Source organism: Camarhynchus parvulus, chromosome 4, assembly GCF_901933205.1.
Source record: "Camarhynchus parvulus chromosome 4, STF_HiC, whole genome shotgun sequence".
In the NCBI taxonomy this organism is placed as follows: Eukaryota; Metazoa; Chordata; class Aves; order Passeriformes; family Thraupidae; genus Camarhynchus; species Camarhynchus parvulus.
In genome coordinates, this window is record NC_044574.1 from 42,511,019 (window position 1) to 42,528,514 (window position 17,496).

General features: G+C 40.9%; 2 protein-coding genes across 2 annotated transcripts in view; both read right to left on the bottom strand.

Moving 5' to 3' along the window:
* Positions 1–1,528: 1,528 nt before the first annotated feature.
* LRAT (lecithin retinol acyltransferase) lies at positions 1,529–3,664 on the bottom strand. Its single transcript, XM_030947863.1, has 2 exons — positions 3,069–3,664; positions 1,529–2,602 (listed from the first exon to the last, which is right to left on the bottom strand). Exons 1-2 carry the CDS (start codon positions 3,609–3,611, stop codon positions 2,450–2,452), a joined length of 696 nt encoding a protein of 231 aa, XP_030803723.1. The 5' UTR covers positions 3,612–3,664; the 3' UTR covers positions 1,529–2,449.
* Positions 3,665–7,121: 3,457 nt separating this feature from the next.
* The window catches only part of LOC115903686, a 57,757-nt gene continuing 47,382 nt past the window's right edge, over positions 7,122–17,496 (bottom strand). Inside the window, exons 18-21 of the mRNA XM_030948329.1 lie at positions 17,166–17,249; positions 15,509–15,632; positions 10,533–10,623; positions 7,122–9,586 (exon numbers count right to left, since the gene is read on the bottom strand). Of these exons, the coding sequence (XP_030804189.1) occupies positions 9,512–9,586; positions 10,533–10,623; positions 15,509–15,632; positions 17,166–17,249 (374 nt within the window). The 3' untranslated portion in view covers positions 7,122–9,511. The remainder of the gene's footprint in view (positions 9,587–10,532; positions 10,624–15,508; positions 15,633–17,165; positions 17,250–17,496) is intronic.

Sequence of the window (17,496 nt, forward strand, 5' to 3'; positions counted from 1 at the left end):
TTTGCTGGAACTACAGTTGGTAGGAAAAATGACTAAACATGCAGCTGAATTTCTGCTCCTATGCCATTATTGCTTGTCTTTGATGAAAGGATGCAGCAAGACATTCTAGACCATTTCATAGCATTTCATAAGTTTAAAACTGTATGCTCAAGAAAAATTCTCTACTAATACATCTGAAAGCCTGCAAGGAACTGCTTTCATTTCTTTTGTAGACATGTATGAAAATCCCAATGTAGTCAATCTGAATGCTTTTTGCTCCACAGCGTTAGCAGTGCAGGAGCACAGGTCTTTTGATACCGAAGCTAGAGCAGGAACATTTCTCTGCCTTCCAAGAGTCCCATGGTGTGATTCGGTTGCTGGTCGTGACCCCCATTGTTTATTGTATATGTGGATCATAAGAATTACTGGAATTCTTATAAATCCCAATTAAATAAAAGGTAAAAGAAAAGCCCACCTGTAATCAGACACCATGTAACCGCATGTTAATGGCTTGTTCAGTGCCCTACTGGGATACCTTAGAGTAATGCTACAGCATTATACTCAATTTCAAGAGGTCAGTAGACATTTTTAAATGAATAAAATTTATATAATTACAGTTATGACTACAGCTCATGCCTTATTCACAGCAAGTAAAAAAACCACACTGGAGTTTATGTAAATATTACTAATGCATGTGCTATGAAAAAGTAACTCATGTTAATTAAAAAACACCTTAATTTCAAAAGTTTACCAGCAACAGTTACACTGAGCATTATAATCTTTCAAAGCAGAATAGAAATTGTTTACAAGGATCCAGCAGTAATTGATATCCAGCTGCTCGGAGCTGGGCTGCCAACTGAACATGTGAAAGCTGGGCTGAAATCCCCTATTTGATGGCAGCAGGAGTCATGCTGCTCTTTCCTATGAGCTGGAATTTCACCCCAGTCTTTACATTCTTTGTCGGTTATGGTGGAGCAGCCAGAAGATGACGATTAGAGAGTAGGTAAGTAGACTCTCGGTTCTAAAAATCCAACCTTCAAGCATCTGTAAGGTCTAGGGGAAGGAGGAGGGCATCTGTAGCACAGTTAAAAGGAGTCTCTCTAAAAATGGGCAAGTGGTCATTTCAGCAACAGAGCTGATGGCAGGACACTGCACACCATTAGTAGAAGTAAATGTGAGGTTGAGTCTTTAGTGAAGACACCATCATATTGGCCTTTAACTAGGAAGGAAGGCAAGCACAGCACGTGAACAAGTAAGCACACGTATGCACACAAGGCATTCCAGGAGCTGAACAATTTCTCTGCATACATAAAAGACCTTGCTAAGAAAAAAAAATAGCAAAGGTTTTTAGCATTTAAATAATTGCCTACATGAACTCGATTTCAAATCCAACTTTACACATTCTTGATAAACTAAAAGGCCTTAGCATTGAAGATAAAATGTTTCTAGCACCAGCTACTGCCTTGGAAGTGAATACTTACAAGAGTTGTAAGTTGTCTTTTACTGAGAAAATGTTTTAAGGCAATATCCAAAATGACAATATAGCCTCCACAGAAACTGCTCCAATGATCCCTGATACTTTACAGCACCTACACAGGTTCCACTGCTGAGGAAAGATCGGAACTAAATTGGTGCCTGTCCTCTTCCTCCTCCCTGCCATGTGCCCGGGAATGCTGGAAATGTCCCACCATCTGTACTTCACTACTAAATTTCTTCCTATAGCTCCTAAATCCCTCTGTAGCCATTTATATTAGCCATATTAGCCACTATCACTGGCAAGGAAACTGCTGAGGAATTGCCATCTTTCCTTATCACTAACCCAATTAAAAAGTTGCTCAATAAAGTAGCAAGTGTTTACACAATTAATGCAAATGACAGATTTCTGAACATTTCCCAAAAAGGAAACGACTTTAACTGGTCTGGCCAAATGCACTCCTGCAACACCCAGCTCAGGGTTGGTTTTTCTTCTTGTTCTCAGTAAAGAGTCAATTTACTTGCATTTCCACCAAGGAGTATTTTAGGAATGGAGACAGTAATTTCTGAATATACACTATATCTATAAAAGGAAGAGGTAAGCAGTTTGTTCTCTATTTCCATCACTTTGTGGAACTCCATCATCCATTTTTATTAATAGTTATGGCACCCAGGTATGCAGCTAAACAACTGAAGAACATGAAGGATGTTATTAGAATCGTTTTTGGCTAATGATAAGGAGCAGAACTGCATCGCAACCCTACTTTTTCCATGATTTAAAGGTGTGTTAAAATATACCAAGATTTTCAGGAAATCTGTTATTTGGCTTACACGGTAAGCTATGCCTTGTGCACTGTGTTCTAGACAAAGTTGCATTTTAAAATGGTGCACAAAGTTAAGAAACTTTACATGATAACAGTGAGTAATGTGTGCTTTCATAAATACAGTAGTATACATCCTATATACAGACGCTGGATGGAAGACTCCAGGAAGGCTCTTAGCCAGCCATCCACAGAAAGAAGGGAATGAAGATGGTGGGGAGTGTGGTGGAGGGTGCCACACCTAGGCAGACTATTGACGCTAGTCCCACAAGCACCGACGCGAGGACGCTCCTCTGGTCCCGAATAATCATCTTCACAGTCTCACAGAACTGGAAAAAAAAAAGTGCAAAAGATGAGATTTAAAGAGGAAAGCTTTGGCTGCAGGGCTGTCGATGCCCACTCTCTCAGGACAGAGCAGCCTCAGCTCTCACACAGGCTCCCCGGAGGGAGGGGAAGAGCTGGACTGGCACCGCATCACCCCCAGCATCAGCCCCGGTACTGCCTGTGGCTCCGGATAGAACCTGTAGCTTCAGAGCATTTTAGAAGCGAATTAATTGTTCTACTAATTCAGCTTCGCTTTCCTCGCCGCTTGAAGCCAGCTGAGGCCAGGCTCGCCGCCGTCCCGAGCAGCTCCGCGCTGGCGGCACTGCCCGCTGCGGGAACAGCGGCATCAGCGGCGGCCGGGCCGGCGGGCGGTGCCGGCACCCCCGCCCGGGGCCCGCGGCGGCGGCCGGGCCGGCTGCGGGGAGCGGGGCCGCCGGGGGAAGGGCAGCGCCGCCGCTGGCCGGGCCGTACCTTGTCGGTCTGGAAGCTGACGGGGGCTCCGTATCGGCAGTAGGTGACAAAGTGCTCGCAGTTGTTCCAGAGCAGGCTGTAGGCCGTGGCGCCCACCAGCTTCTCCGCCCGGCGGGCCGCCTCCTCGCTGCCCAGCACCTGGTCCACGAACAGCCGGTCCATGTGGTTGACCAGGATGCTGCCGCCGTAGGCGAAGTCCTCCACCGTGTCCACCCGGACGCTGGCCGTCCTGGCGATGACGCCCAGGATAAGGCGCTTGTTGGTCACCACCTGCTGGATCTGCCGACGGTCGCCAGTGATGGAGGGCAGGATGTCGGGCATCAAGTGGGCGACGCGGTTCTCGCCCAGGTAAATGCCGAAGTGGATGAAGAGGGTGCGGGGCACCTCCAGCAGGTCTCCTCGCTTGAAGCAGCTGGTGTCGTAGTAGCCGGGTGCAGGCGGTGGCGTTTCCCCGCCGGAGCCCGCGGGCAATGGCCGGATGTGGACGAGGAGCATCAGCTTCTCCAGCAGCAGCGAGGCCGCCTGTGGTACGGGGTTCTTCATGGTTGGCGGGGAAACCCTCGGTGCCTCCGAGCAGCTCCTGGTCCCCGGCACCGCTTTTCTAGGCTACCGGCGGGGCGGGGCGGGCACCCGGGCCGGCCCACCGGGTGAGGGGCGTGCGGGGAGCGCCCGCCCCGAGGACCGGCCGGGCTTTACTGGGGTGCGCGGCGGGCACCCTCAGCCGGCCCGGCGTGCCTCGGTCCGGCCGCGGCGGCGGCTCGGCCCTGGGGATGGCGCGGTGCCCGCAGCCTGGAGCTACCCGCAGTTCCGCCCCGTCTACCGCCCGCGCTGCCCAGGTAGAAGTGCACGGAAAAGTGCGGGTAAAGCCCTTCACCCGCCCCGGGGAGAGCAGCGAGGGGCTCCCGGGGCCACAGCCGCTCCGTGCACCGTCCCCCGCCGGCGGGACCTGAGGGGCTCCGGGTGCCCGCCCTGCCCGTCGCGGGGGACAAGCGGCGACCGGATCGGATCGGGGGGGCCGGGCGGGCGGCCACGGTGCTCGCACGGCGGCGGGACGGGGGAGGGAGCGTCTGTCTTCCCTGAAAGGAAACAGGTCTCCCAGGGATAGCGGCAAGTCACATTTATAAATGAACTCGCTCCAAAGGTCCGCCAGCTAAGAAAGAGTGGGAAACGACGGAGCGGCATTCCCGTGTGTTCAGTTTCATGCTAATCCATTATGCAAATAGCTAAATCCTGGTAACGGAGCGCACAAAAGAGCAGCCCTGTCAGGTCAACAATGCTGCCCGATCGGGGCTCGGAAGTTTCAGTAACCAAGCAGGTTCCCGCCCCCTCGGGGATGGCGGGATGATGGATGGGACAGACATTCATTTTACCTGGAAGATGACAGGGCTCGGAGAGTGGCAGGGGAGGCGGCCGTGGCTGCAGCCTTTCACCGAGTCCCCGCCGCCGCGCCCCGGCCCGCTGCCATGGATCTTTGTTCGTGCCGCTGTCGCTCCGGCTGCAGGGGGGAGCTTTCCTCTCTGAGAAACGCGGAATGGGTGGAGGGAGGGGGAAAGAGGATATGTGTGTAAGAATGTGAGCGCCTTCCTTTAAACTTGGGCAAACACTGCAACCTCAGGATGCCAAATACGAAATGGGGAAGCGGGAAGAGGAGCGATGGTGTCTAACAGCTTGGCAAATCTCCACAGGCAAACCGCGTTGAAACAGTAGGTTATTTTTCTCTCCTCAGTCACTTCAAACTCTATGGAACACGAATGAGACCTCTAGACCACCCCAGAGTTGTAGAATCCCTTTGGTCACACCAGCAAAAAAGAGAAAATGTTCACTATCCCTTTTCTTTCCATTAGCAAACAACTCTAGTATGATTTGGAAGGCAAAGGGGATACAAAAGACCCAGCAGGTGAGAGCCTTCTACCCTCACAGATTCTGAATCCAGGTTCAGAATCTTGTAAATATAAAAGTTTACTGATGAACCAAAAGCAAGTTTTCCCACATCCTCAGTAAAGAAAATATTTCAGGGGAGGGGGTTACCTCACTACTTGTCAACAAAAGACAATGGCTGGTACCCTTCTGTTTCCTCCTGCTTGGAGCAGAAAGCAGCTTCCTGGGAAGCTAAGACTATCCTCACCTTGCCTCATCTGCAAAGAAAGAGCCCCCCCATAAGCTCTTGTTCACTTGCTGATTACAGGCCAGAGTCCCAGCACTACTAACAGAGTGATCAGGCCTTTGGGATTTTCTCTGGAGTCTCAGCCAAATTTTTATGCAACAGAGGCTTACCCCTCTCAAGTCCACCACTTCAAATCACATCACTTACAAAAGAGAAAATACCTTTTAGATGTAGCTTATGATGCTTGTACAGGAACCCTGCAGATTAGCCACCAGATATAATTATATAATTAAACCAGAATATTTTCAAATCCAGCTGTTAAAAAACATTCTTTTGAAGGTTTGAGGCTTTTGCTACTAGTAAATAAAAGTGGGGGGAGGAGAAGGAGGAACTTCTCATTTTTAACTAGGGCATTTTTTTTAATGGATGAGGGGAAAAGAAATTTAAACACCTCATTTTCATAAAGGGTCTCACCAATTTGGTGATGGTCACAGCAGGTGCCCCAGAGCTGGAGGCACAGAAGGTTGTCAGACTCCACAAAAAGTCCTGGCACAGAAATGTTGCTGTTTCCCTCCTGTGTGGATCAGCACCATTCCTGCCCTGCACTGCTGTCTCAAGACTCCCCCTCTCCCCTTCCCTAAAGCTGTCTAGGGAGCGTCTGAACGGTCTTTGCTGAAATAGGCAGTAGAGATGCTTCAGTCCTACAGCTCAGGTTTCTCTTCCCTGTCCAAAGGTAGGTCGAGGAATTCAGCGAACTCCCTGGCAGATACAGACACTTCCCAATGGGATCTTTCACATGGAGGCAACCTTTGTTTGTTTTCTTCATGCCAGTTAGCTTTAATCCCAAAATCACCAGGGTCCATTTCAAGTAAATCCAGAAAGGAAAGCAAGATGAAACTGAAGAAGAGGAATTGCCATGAGAAGGAGACTCAAAGCCTTACTACTGCATGGGAGGGCTTCAAAGTAGTAAGGTGAAAGGTGTGACACTTCAGCCATGCAATTTCCTCATACCTCAGGGACTGAAGAGCTTCCTCTCTCCCTCCCCCCCAGCCACTCACTCACTCTGAAGCCCAGAAACCCCAGTGAACAAGCCCAAAAGGCATTACAGAACAGACGGGTCTGTGGAATCCACCCAGGTAATGAATGCTTCACCACTACCTTGCAACTGTTGTGAGCACTACTGTGTGCAAAGCACTTAGTACTACACATCAAAGTAATTCCTGAATGAAACCATTCAGATTCTTGAAAAGCAACCTGCAACCCAACATTTTCTGATTCCAAACTCAAGGGGCTGCACTTCTATTACTGTGAAACTTCTACAGTGCAATGTAAGGTATACTTACCATAATTCTTCATCTGAAAGGGGGAAGAAAACAAGAAAACGTATTTTCATGGAAAGACATCTCTACTGGAGATAGCAAAACTAAAAATATACACTGTGCATCAAACATTGGCATATCTTCTTGGGTGACTTTTGTATAATAGCTTTTGTACCTTTAGTACATAAATTTAAGTGGGAAAATCACTCTGGAATATTAAATATAAACCCAAGAACACTGAGGAAGTATTTGTTTGTTAAATGTCATGGAATAATTTAATGATAAAGTCCATGCTTTATTTTTAAGAGTTAGGCTGAGATGCAGTAAGGGAGCTGTGACAGGTAAGAATGCAGCCTTTGTTTAGTAGTGCAGATGAGCCAAAGTACAAAAACTTAAGTAAGAGGTGTAAGCCAGTTTCCATTACACTGAAACTCCTGTATTAGAAGGAACCTTATTTTATGCACTAGACATTACTATTTCCATTCTGCTCTCACAGCTAACACAGTAGGGAAAAGGCAGGAAAGGCGGGGAGTTGGAAGGGTATGTTCTTGCCTATATGAGGAACAGACCTGGTTTAACAAGCAGGCAAAATAAATTTTTTAACTGAATGAAGTTAAACCAATGCTGACTGCGTACATGCTCACCTTTGTGTGTATTTTACCAAACCTCTCTCAATTAGTCAAGCTTTACTTTCAGATCATCTGGGACTGCTGAAATAAGCACAGTTTCATGAATTCAAAACATGTTAAGATATTCAAGGAGAGTAACATCTCTGGATAGGGATTTCTGGAGGATATAATTTGCAAGAAAAGTATCTGAAAAGCAAAGCCATTTGGTTTAAGCTGGTGTGCTGAAAGAAATAATGGACAGAAAACATGTTCGTGAAGGATAGTTTAACAGCATCCAAAAGGACTACTCCAGAGATTAAAAAAAATACCACCTTTGTATTCCCATATCCAGTCCATCTGAACACTGTACCATTCCTTTCAGCAAATTACAGCTTCCATTACACAGCTGTAGGTGACCAGCTCTCCAGCAAACAGTGCAATTTACTTTTTTGGTTTTTGTATTTAACAAAGACTAGGGACAGAACAGAAAAAATCTGAACAAAGAAGGGAACCAGCAAGACAATGCATGAAATTGCAGGCAAGTGAAACAACGCCAAACAAAGAACCCCTGAATTAAGTATCACTCTCTTCCAGAAGAAGAAACCACATAATCAACTAAAACAAATTTATACTTTATAAATGTTGACTTTTATTCAGAAATTTATTGCACACACATTTCCAGAGTCACTTAAGCAGCATATTGAGTGAACTGCAAAAATTTACTGTAGCCTTTTTATCCTTGTAGGTTTGCTACTGAGGTCTATCACTTTTTATTTTTTACTTCTCTCAGTAAGCTTCCAAATTATTAAGGAGAGTTTTCTAACAAACAATGACTGTAAACAAAATAAAACCTGCATGCCATTTTCCCTTTGAAGTTATTAACTTGGCTATTTTTCTGCAATGAAGTAATGACTTATTTTTTACAACCTGACAATCATGTACACATGGACAGTACCTATGACTTGCTCAGGCAATAATTCTTTAGATGGATAAAGCATTCATTTATGATGCCTTCAATTCAAATTAACAAAACCACAGAAAATGTGGGAACAATTCACTGCACAGTCCTCATTAGCAAGCAAGAGGCTAGGAAATTAGTAACAGTGATAGACAGGACTGGAAATTTAGGAACTAACAGATAGGTTTGGTGACAATTAAAGAAGTCACCAATAATTTTGTCTGCTATTAGTAATGCCTTGTTTTTTCAGCACTAAATTAATACAATTTCTCCAAAATAAACAAAAAGATTAATTTCTGAATATAAAATGCCTGAACACATGGAGTAATATTTTTACAGCTTCTGCAGAGAAAATACAGTTATCAGAATTTCCACCTTGCTATTGTCCCAGGAAATTTGATACAGATTTTTAAATCTTTTCTTAATGAGATGAAGAAGCTCAGAAGTATCCCAATTTGAACATGCTAATCATATTGTGCAGGAAGGGAGATGGAGAGGTGATAACTGGGAGTCAGAAGAAAGACAGAGTACACTGCATTTAACATGGTTTTTCTTCACAGCAGAAGACACTTTTTGTGGGAAGGGCAATGCAAATGACAGTCAAATAAACTTAATCCAGGCATGACTCTGCTGCACAAATCAAGGATTTAATAGCCCTGGAACAAAACCACCCAGCCCTGCTTCACCCCTGCCAGGACTGCACCACCACAAGAAGGAGTGAGCAGGCAGACTCCCCTTTCCTCAACTTCAAATTTATTACCACACTAAGATCTGCAATTTACTACTACTCAGTGCTTTCAACTTAAGGATTAATTAGTAAAAGATATTGGAAAATGCAATAAAAAAGTCTGTCATTAACCAGACAAAGTGCTGGAAGTTTGGTGGATCACCACCAAAGGTCAGCATTTATGACCAGTCACTGTATAACAGTACCAATTATTACTTTTCTTTATTGCCCAGCAGGCAGAACTGTTCCCCAGTACCAGACAGTGCTGCCTTCCCAGCAGCGTAGAGCAGGCTACCCAGCCTCACTCACTGCACAGGACGCACACAGCTGACAGGACAGCAGTCCCAGTGGTTTCCAAATAAAGGATGAGAGAAGGAAAAGAGAGATGGACAGAACAGGAGGTAATTTCCATCTTTCTTGAAAGAAAGACTATCTTGTCTCATAATTAAATGTTATGTTGCCATTTGATTAATTCTATTTTTCAGGAAATAAACTGATTCTTCATCCACTGTATTATCTAGACAGGAAATATCAGGCACAGACAAAGCTATTAGTCTGGTATTACTCAAAACATTTGCCAATCTGTGCCATATAGCTAAACCTGTGAGAAATAACTGTCAAATTTCTACTCTTTAACCTTAAAAAAAATCTCATTCAAGAAGCCAGTTCTTGTTTATAAAATGTTTTTATACCAGTTAGTGTTAAAAGCATATATACTAAACACCTGTTACTCTATCAGTGATTTTAAATCAGGAACATTTTTAATCTGGAAATCCAACAGCATCTGTCCAAGTGCTTTACCCTGCAAGAAAAAGAACCAAACCAAATATTTTATTTTACTATCTAAATATACCATCTTTTTAAAATAAAGGTTTTTTTTAATGGCTTCATATGAGTGGTTTTCCTATAATCAGGTGAGAATTCATTCCAAGCTCCTTGAGTTTTCAAGCATCCAAATCTGAAAAGATTGAACAGTTTCTTCCATTTATTTGGTACCTAGTGCTAGAATTGAACCCCCAACTGGGGTTCAATTCTATCTATTCATACATAGCATCACCTCACTTTGTGAGCAGTCTTCTTGACTATGCTGAGATTATATACACATGAGCATTTCTGAGCCTATGAGCACAGCTGTGTAAGCCACAGCATGGCTCAGGATCTCCTCTTCAGGTTTACATATTTTAAGTATTTAATACTCAGATTGTACATTTGCAAAAAAATTTCTTACTTTCAGATTCACAGGAAATCATCAACACAAAAGAACTCCTATCCATCTGCTTTTCATGTTTATATACATTATTTATCAGTTTTTTAACTACAGAAGGCATAGGCTAAATGAGGAGTTGTCCTACAGCATGGTTCCTGTATATACTTGGAAACAATCAGAACTGTCTAGTAAATCTGCATTTTTCAAAATGAGAAAAAAAATTCTGATATTAGTTCTGAAATTAGTTTCTGATAAATTAATTTTGCTGCTGCATCAAAAAAACTGGTAGTCTTCAAATCAGTAATGCTCTTCATAATGTGCTATCTTATTAGTGCACATCTTTTTCACCAAATATTCCAAATCCACTTTCTACTTTCCTATGTTGTTTTCAAACCTTACAAAATTAAATAGACAGTATCTATTAACAGGAAATTAAAATGAAGTGGAGTCAAACCCCAAACCTCACAGTTCCAGCCCAAAAGCTGGTTATAAATAGACCCGTAAAAGATGACTACATTAAAATGATTGCTTTGATACATGCCTGAGGGTCACTTCTTAGGGATGCTATACCACCACCACCAAGGGAATTCTTCAGAACAAAATTTAATCCATGGATTCCTGGTAACTCATATCTGTAAAATAAAAACTGCACATTATTTTCCAGCAGATTTTGGAAGAAACACATGTAGAGAACATCAGACAAAAACCGGCATGCAAAATTTTTATGCTTCTGATCACATCCCACTGCTGAGTCAAGTCCAAAAGGTAACAAGATTAACACAAGGTCTTACTTGCCTTCTTGTTCCTTCCTCTTACTCCAAATTACCAGCCCTTAATAGTTTTAAAGCTGGACCATAAGCTAATCATTCTCCTCTATTCAAAAATCACCAATTTCTAATAGGGCTGTTCCTAGAGTTCTTTCCTTCTGTGAGTTAAAGTTGGTATCTGAAAGCCAGAGGTTGAAGATCCAATATGAACTTGGACAACATGAGGGGCAAAAGAAAATATTTGTATTAGCTCCTAGTTCTGATACTGAAAAGTACAATCACTTAATTCCTGGAACTCACTTTTGCTAACAAATGCTGACAGCTAATTGGAAAGACACCCCCTTCATTACTGAGAAACCTCTGTGAGTCACTATATCAGCTCTTACGACAAACAGATAACTTTATGGCAAATTCAAATCAGAGCTTTCCTGGAGCCATGTACTTTGTTCAGATAAAACTTTATTTTAGTGTGACAGACCTATGTTTCTGTTCCATCGCCACTGTAAGCATTTTTCCATCCTTGCTTTTGACTGGTGCAGTTCCAATTTGGAAACTTCTGTAGCAGTTTGGCAAATGGCTCTGTGGTTTCCCATTGTTTCAAATTCTATAAATAGGTCTACAGTATATTTCCATTTGCCTCTCCTTGCAGTGTATTGCCATCTTCTTTCTATTGTTGGTTTTCTTTGGTTTTGCTTTCTTCCAATATTTTCTTCATCTAAGTACCTGATAACTTTGCTTTAATTCCATAGGAAAGAATTTAAATCAGAACATCATCAAGCCATGAGGAATTAACAAAGATGATATCCAATTTAAATCCCACTTCCTCCAACATCGCTTATTTTGCTTTAGTCACCTACCCAATCTTTATTTGTTTGGGACAGATTCTTTATATCTTTTCCCTAATACAGGTGCAATTTCTTGCAGTGCTCTTACACTGCTGATTTTGTCACTTTGAGGTTTATCTCTTTCAGTTCCTTTTGAGCACTGTGAAAACCATGGCTGGTGCTGGTGCTCACAGCCCTGTCTGCCCTTTTATCTTGGGCATATGACCAAAACCTCTTGTGGAAAGAGATGATTCTGCTAAGCAGTCTGGAAATCACTTCAGTTCTTGTTCTAGAAAGCAAGAAGTCATTGGAGTGTCCATGTCTGTCTCCCAGGCAAAAAGTTTCAATGAGCTCTTTCAACTTTTTCATTACCACACTCTACTTTAGTGTTAGTATTATTAGTTATTATTAAGAAAAAAAATTGGTGTTGGTGTTCTGTTACCCTTTCTCAAAAACTAGTTGACAGGCACCATTATCATGCTTAAAGACAAATCCACTGGGAAGGCAGGAAAGTAGATTAATCTATCAGTGCTCAATTAGACAACAAGAATATGAAGAATAAAGCAATTCTACAATAAGTTACCTACCTAATTTACTAAATTTAATACCACAACCAACTATATGGCACAACCCCACCAAATCTTCTGAAAAACTAAATAAAAATTTCCAATCACCACATACCACGAAAGCCAGAGATCTACCAAAGCAAAGCACTACACTATGAATTTTACTCTGAAAAGCTGGCAAAGATTTCCAGGCAGCAAAGAATTTCACAACTGGAATAGGTCTTCTCAAGAACTAGACTGATGGAATTTTGATTCCTAATATCTCGTCTCTCAAAAGAAGTGTCATGAAAATCAATCACGAAAAATAAATCAGGAGAGAAACTGAAGAGCATATAAATGCAGAAACATATAGGCAGAAGAATTTCATTTCACTTTCTGCAGTAAGTTTAGCAGAGGAAATATGTAATACAAGCAACAAATCTTAATTTAGAACACTATTACATGGCATATTAATTCTATTTACTTTGAGAAAATATTTACAGTGGAGTAGTGTAGCTAAAGTGAGAATTACAAAATAATATATGATGGCCAACATCTTCACTATTTTAAGGCTTGCCTGTAGCATCTGAGCATCCAAAATATTTCCACAAAGAATATAAACTTGCACAATAAAAGGAAGAAAAACCACTATAACAATTATAATAGTCTTAAGCAGCAACAATACATTGACCAAAATGCTGGCAGGCATTTACTCAGCATAATTAAACAATTTAAGCTTAATTAACTGAGATCTAAAGGAAAAAAAATATCTAATTGTACAACTTAATTAAATGTTTTAAGAGCTGCTTTTAAAAACACAGAAAACAAATAAACCTTTCAAAGAATACTGTATCTGTGACAAAAACCAGTAAGACAAGGAGTATTCACTGTTCTAGCTGCATTCCTATGCTTATGCACAACGGAGTGCCTGCTTAACTACTTTCTTTAAAGTGCTGTCCATAGTATTCAGAGAAGTAAGGTCTTCTGGTCAATCTCCCATTAAAAAGCATGGAAATAATAATGATATAAAATTATTTAATGCATTTAAATCAAGTAAAAGACATGATTCCTTTCATCACAGGAAAGCAGGAGACAAGTCCACAGGCTTAAAGAAGTGTTTGCATATGAGAGATACTGTAGAGAAATACTTATTTTTCCTAACAAATATATGTAAGAAAAAGCCGTCTAGAAGGATCAGCATCCACATTTCTTGTTCTTCAGCTCTTGGTGAAAACATGGCATAGGAAGAAATCAGCTGTCAATTTATAGTATTTCTGAGCATTGAAATGTTTTCAAAACATTACATATACCATATTTCAGATGAAAATAGCAAAATCTTACAGGATAGTTTTACTGTACTTCTTAAATGACTGACCTAGTACCACTGCATAGAAAGTTCCTTGTTCTGCATCTTAAGATACTTGGATCTGTTAAGAATGTACTCCAGCACTCTACTGTGGGAAGCAATCACCTGAGGATTGAAAGACCATCTTTTTCTATTCTTTTACCTGCAGATCTGGAAATTCATGAGTTTTCAGTGTCCTCTACCAAAATAATCCCTTCTTTTCTCTGTTTAATACACCTATTTAATGCCTCTAGTGAGAAAGCATGAAAGGCAGCTGGTTTAACAGACTGTTCTGTAGTGAGTAAGAGCCGTGGTTGGTATGTTTATAGTAGCAAAACTAATACATAGTTTTTAACTACTCACTATTTAAATAAAGGAAATGAAGGAAAATCAGATAGTAAGACAATTCTTTTTTTAATGACAGTTAAAACTAAAAAATAAACAAGTAATTAAAAAAGAAACTACACAATCTGAAGCACATGAGCATAATCCTTATAATCCTAAATATTTCCACAAAAGGTTTTATTCTTTTTCCCCAGTAGCTTTCCAATTTACTCACAGAGCTCCATTATCACATCATTAAAGGAAGCCAAAACCACAAACAGATAATCTAATTAATCAAATTAATTTGGCTACATCCAAAGAGAGCAAATTTCTACTTCTATTTATGAACATAAACACATTAAGGAATGACAATTAATCCATTTCTAGAACTATCATTAGGAGGAATGACATTGTTTATTTCTTCTTGTCTCTGCTCTGTTTCTGAGGAAATTCAATTATAATTCTTAGTATCACAATTTATTAGATACACAGATTTGTAAGCACTTATGAAACAGTGGGTCAGATCTGCACTGAGCTGCTTATGAAGACAAACCCAGCACTTACAATTCAAAGATCAGGGGTTAAAATAACTCCAAGCTCTCTCTGAGCTTTGAGCTGTACCTTTCTGATTCAGGCTTTCTGAACAAACAAAAAGACAGCCACTACCCATGGAAATACATAAAGGATTTTAGCAAAATCTCCTTATGTGAAGCATAACTGACTTTGTATCAAAACATGTTTTAGAAGACTGAAAGTTTTGTGGCAGTATTCAGCTTTTACTTGTTTTCCAAGAGATAAAAAGGTTTAAAATCTGTTGACTGTTTTACTGGCCATCCTTAGGAGAGCAAGCTTCATTACCTCATGCAACAACAAGAGCAGTGTAAGTTTCATTCAGTCCCCAGGAAGGGCCCTGAGCATCAGCCATATCACAAAAATAAGAATGTTACATATGTTATCTGCTGGCAGAGAATATTCTTTAGTAGGTGAGTATCACATAAATGCCCTGTTTAGGATGTATTCTCTTTCAGATTTTAAAAGAAATCAGCATGCTTTTTCTTTAAATTCTGGCTTGGTATATATGGCACAAAAGTGGTTGAGAGTGAAGTACTAGAAGGAATACTTTATCTAAAAAGTGAGTGAACTTCATAAATATTATAATGCTTTGCAGAAACAGGGACAGTATGAGGCCCATTTCTGATGGATCATCAGGTAAGTTTGGGCTCCAGACTACAGTGGCTGTGTGAATGTCTTTCAGGTAGTGTTTTACAGATTTCTAACTCTCAGTTCAGCACTGGCTCAGAGGCTTGGGAAGCTTCAGTTACTAAGGCTCCTGCAGTTCCCAAATGATGCAAAACCAGTGGAAAGATAAATTTCTCAAAGGGCATTGGAAGCTATTTCTAGTTGGTAAAGACATTCTGTACTGGCACAAAACAAAGGAACAGCCCCAACACTACTATGCTAATTCTGAGAATTTAAATGCCTTCACTAAACGGATTCACGGCCTTTGTCCAGCTTCGAGAGAGGCCCAGGTTCATGTTCTTTCTCAGTGACTATGCTCATGTTGTTATTTAAAAAGTCAAAGGAAGATACACTAAAAAACCCAAAGAAAACATATATAAACTCACAATATTTATATTAACATATTTTAAGATAACTTCTGATACCACCATGTATCTACCATACAACTGTGGGCTGCACAGCAAGCTACTCACCTTGTTACTAGTTCTTCTTCTGGTTTCTCATGCTCTAAAAGGTGTTGAAAGTAATTCTCCAGGGCTTGAGCAGTTAAAGTTTTCTTTAGGTATGGATAGTAGAGGGGATGCCGTGCTATCACACCTGTTAGGCATTAACTGGCATTAGATGAAATAGGAACTGTTAAAACCAATTTGTATTTATCCTTTCAAAACCAATTTGAGGTTCTCCGCTTAACTGAAACTGTACATATGGATCCCCTTTAATGAGCTCCTGAATAAAAAATACAACAGTATGACAGCTCTCCCTCTGTCAGTAGAGATGTAGGGTGGGGCAGGACACCAAAGAATGCTAAGTTACCACTAAGTGATCACTGGATTTTTTTCTGCTGCAGTCCCTGCCACTGAAAAGACACCTAAAGAACAACAACATCACAACAACAACCCAGAGGCAATTCTCTTCCCTTAAATGATTTGCAAGACTTGGATATTTAAGTAATCACAATAAACCACAACAAGGAATGATCAGTGACCAAAGGTTTGGTCCTTGCCCCACCTCCTGCACAGGATTCTGACCTAAGTATGACAAATCACAATTACATTTTTACTGCTGTAAACATGCTTTATAAGCTTCAGCTGATTTCATGCTGAAGCTGAGGTTCCAGAGCAGGATCAGGAAAACAGCTTTGTATCGCTGGGACCTTTCTATCTGGACTTAAATTAGAGGTTAAGTTTGTTGTTGTTAGTGTTGTTCCTTAGAAAAGCTGCAGTGTCCTTGTATCTGAAGCAGTCTATTACATATATGTCATTCATGACTTGGCAATGCTACACTGCAACAGTGGTCAATCATGGAGAAAGAAAAAGAAAAAATAGGAAAAAAAAAAAAAATCAACATTGCTTCATTCTTCAACCCAAAAAAAAAACCTAGTTTCACAAACCAGGACAAGAAAACTATATTCCTGAATACAAATGAACAAAATTCATCAGTTTTAGCATGACAGCTAATAGCAAATCAAATCCCAAACGCACCTTTAATTCATACTGAGCTTTGAACATCACACGCTCTCATCTTCCAACAAGTAAGAGAGCCAATTGTTGCATGCAGAAGTAAGGAATAGAAGGAATTATTAAACAATGCAAGAAGCAGCACAATCAATGCAAAGAGACTGCACACTGAAATATACCATTTGCATTAGCAATATAATAAAAAAATTCTTGTACGTATGAGAACAACTTTAGTATTTTCTAATACTGTCAACGTTTTAGCCATAGACATGTTACAAAATTAATATATGAAAATATTATACATGATCAGACAACCAAGAAAGTATATTATGTATGTTACATACATGAAGGACCAGCAACTGATGTGTAAAAGAAACCTTAGAAAGCCATTTCTTAATTTCTGGGAGCTCAACTTTCCAACCCTAAACAAAAATCTTTCTTTTTAGTATGACATGCTAGTATTTTTTCTTAGTACCTCAGATTACAACAGCTGCTAATGAGAAGACTACAGATATTTCATTAGTAAATCCATATTCAGTACATATTTTCATTTGTTTCAGCACAATTATAAAAAAGGTTGGGTGATGTTTAAACAAATTAATTCTAGCACTTGATATGTAACTCTTACGTGAAAATGTTACATCACTTCAGAAAGCAAAAGAAAGAAAAATACCTATGTTTGCAGAATTGCCTTTGTCCCCACTTCTAGTATAGGCAAGATCTTCTAAGCGGTAAGTGTGTGGACCACTTGGCAGATCTGTACAACAAAAAAAATGAATTCATTTTTAATGGTGCTACAAATAATTGCTTATTTTGAAGGAATAACTGTCAGTTTAAGTGCATGTTTTTTGCATTGTTTGCAGTACTCTGAAAACATTTCCAGTCCTTCTTCTCACAGGAGCACCTAGAGAAAAAGAGGCAAGACTGGGGGGGCCAACATTAGGAAGTTGATTCCTCCTGCTCCATCTCCCAAATCCCTTTTACTTTTTTACAGCCAAATGCTG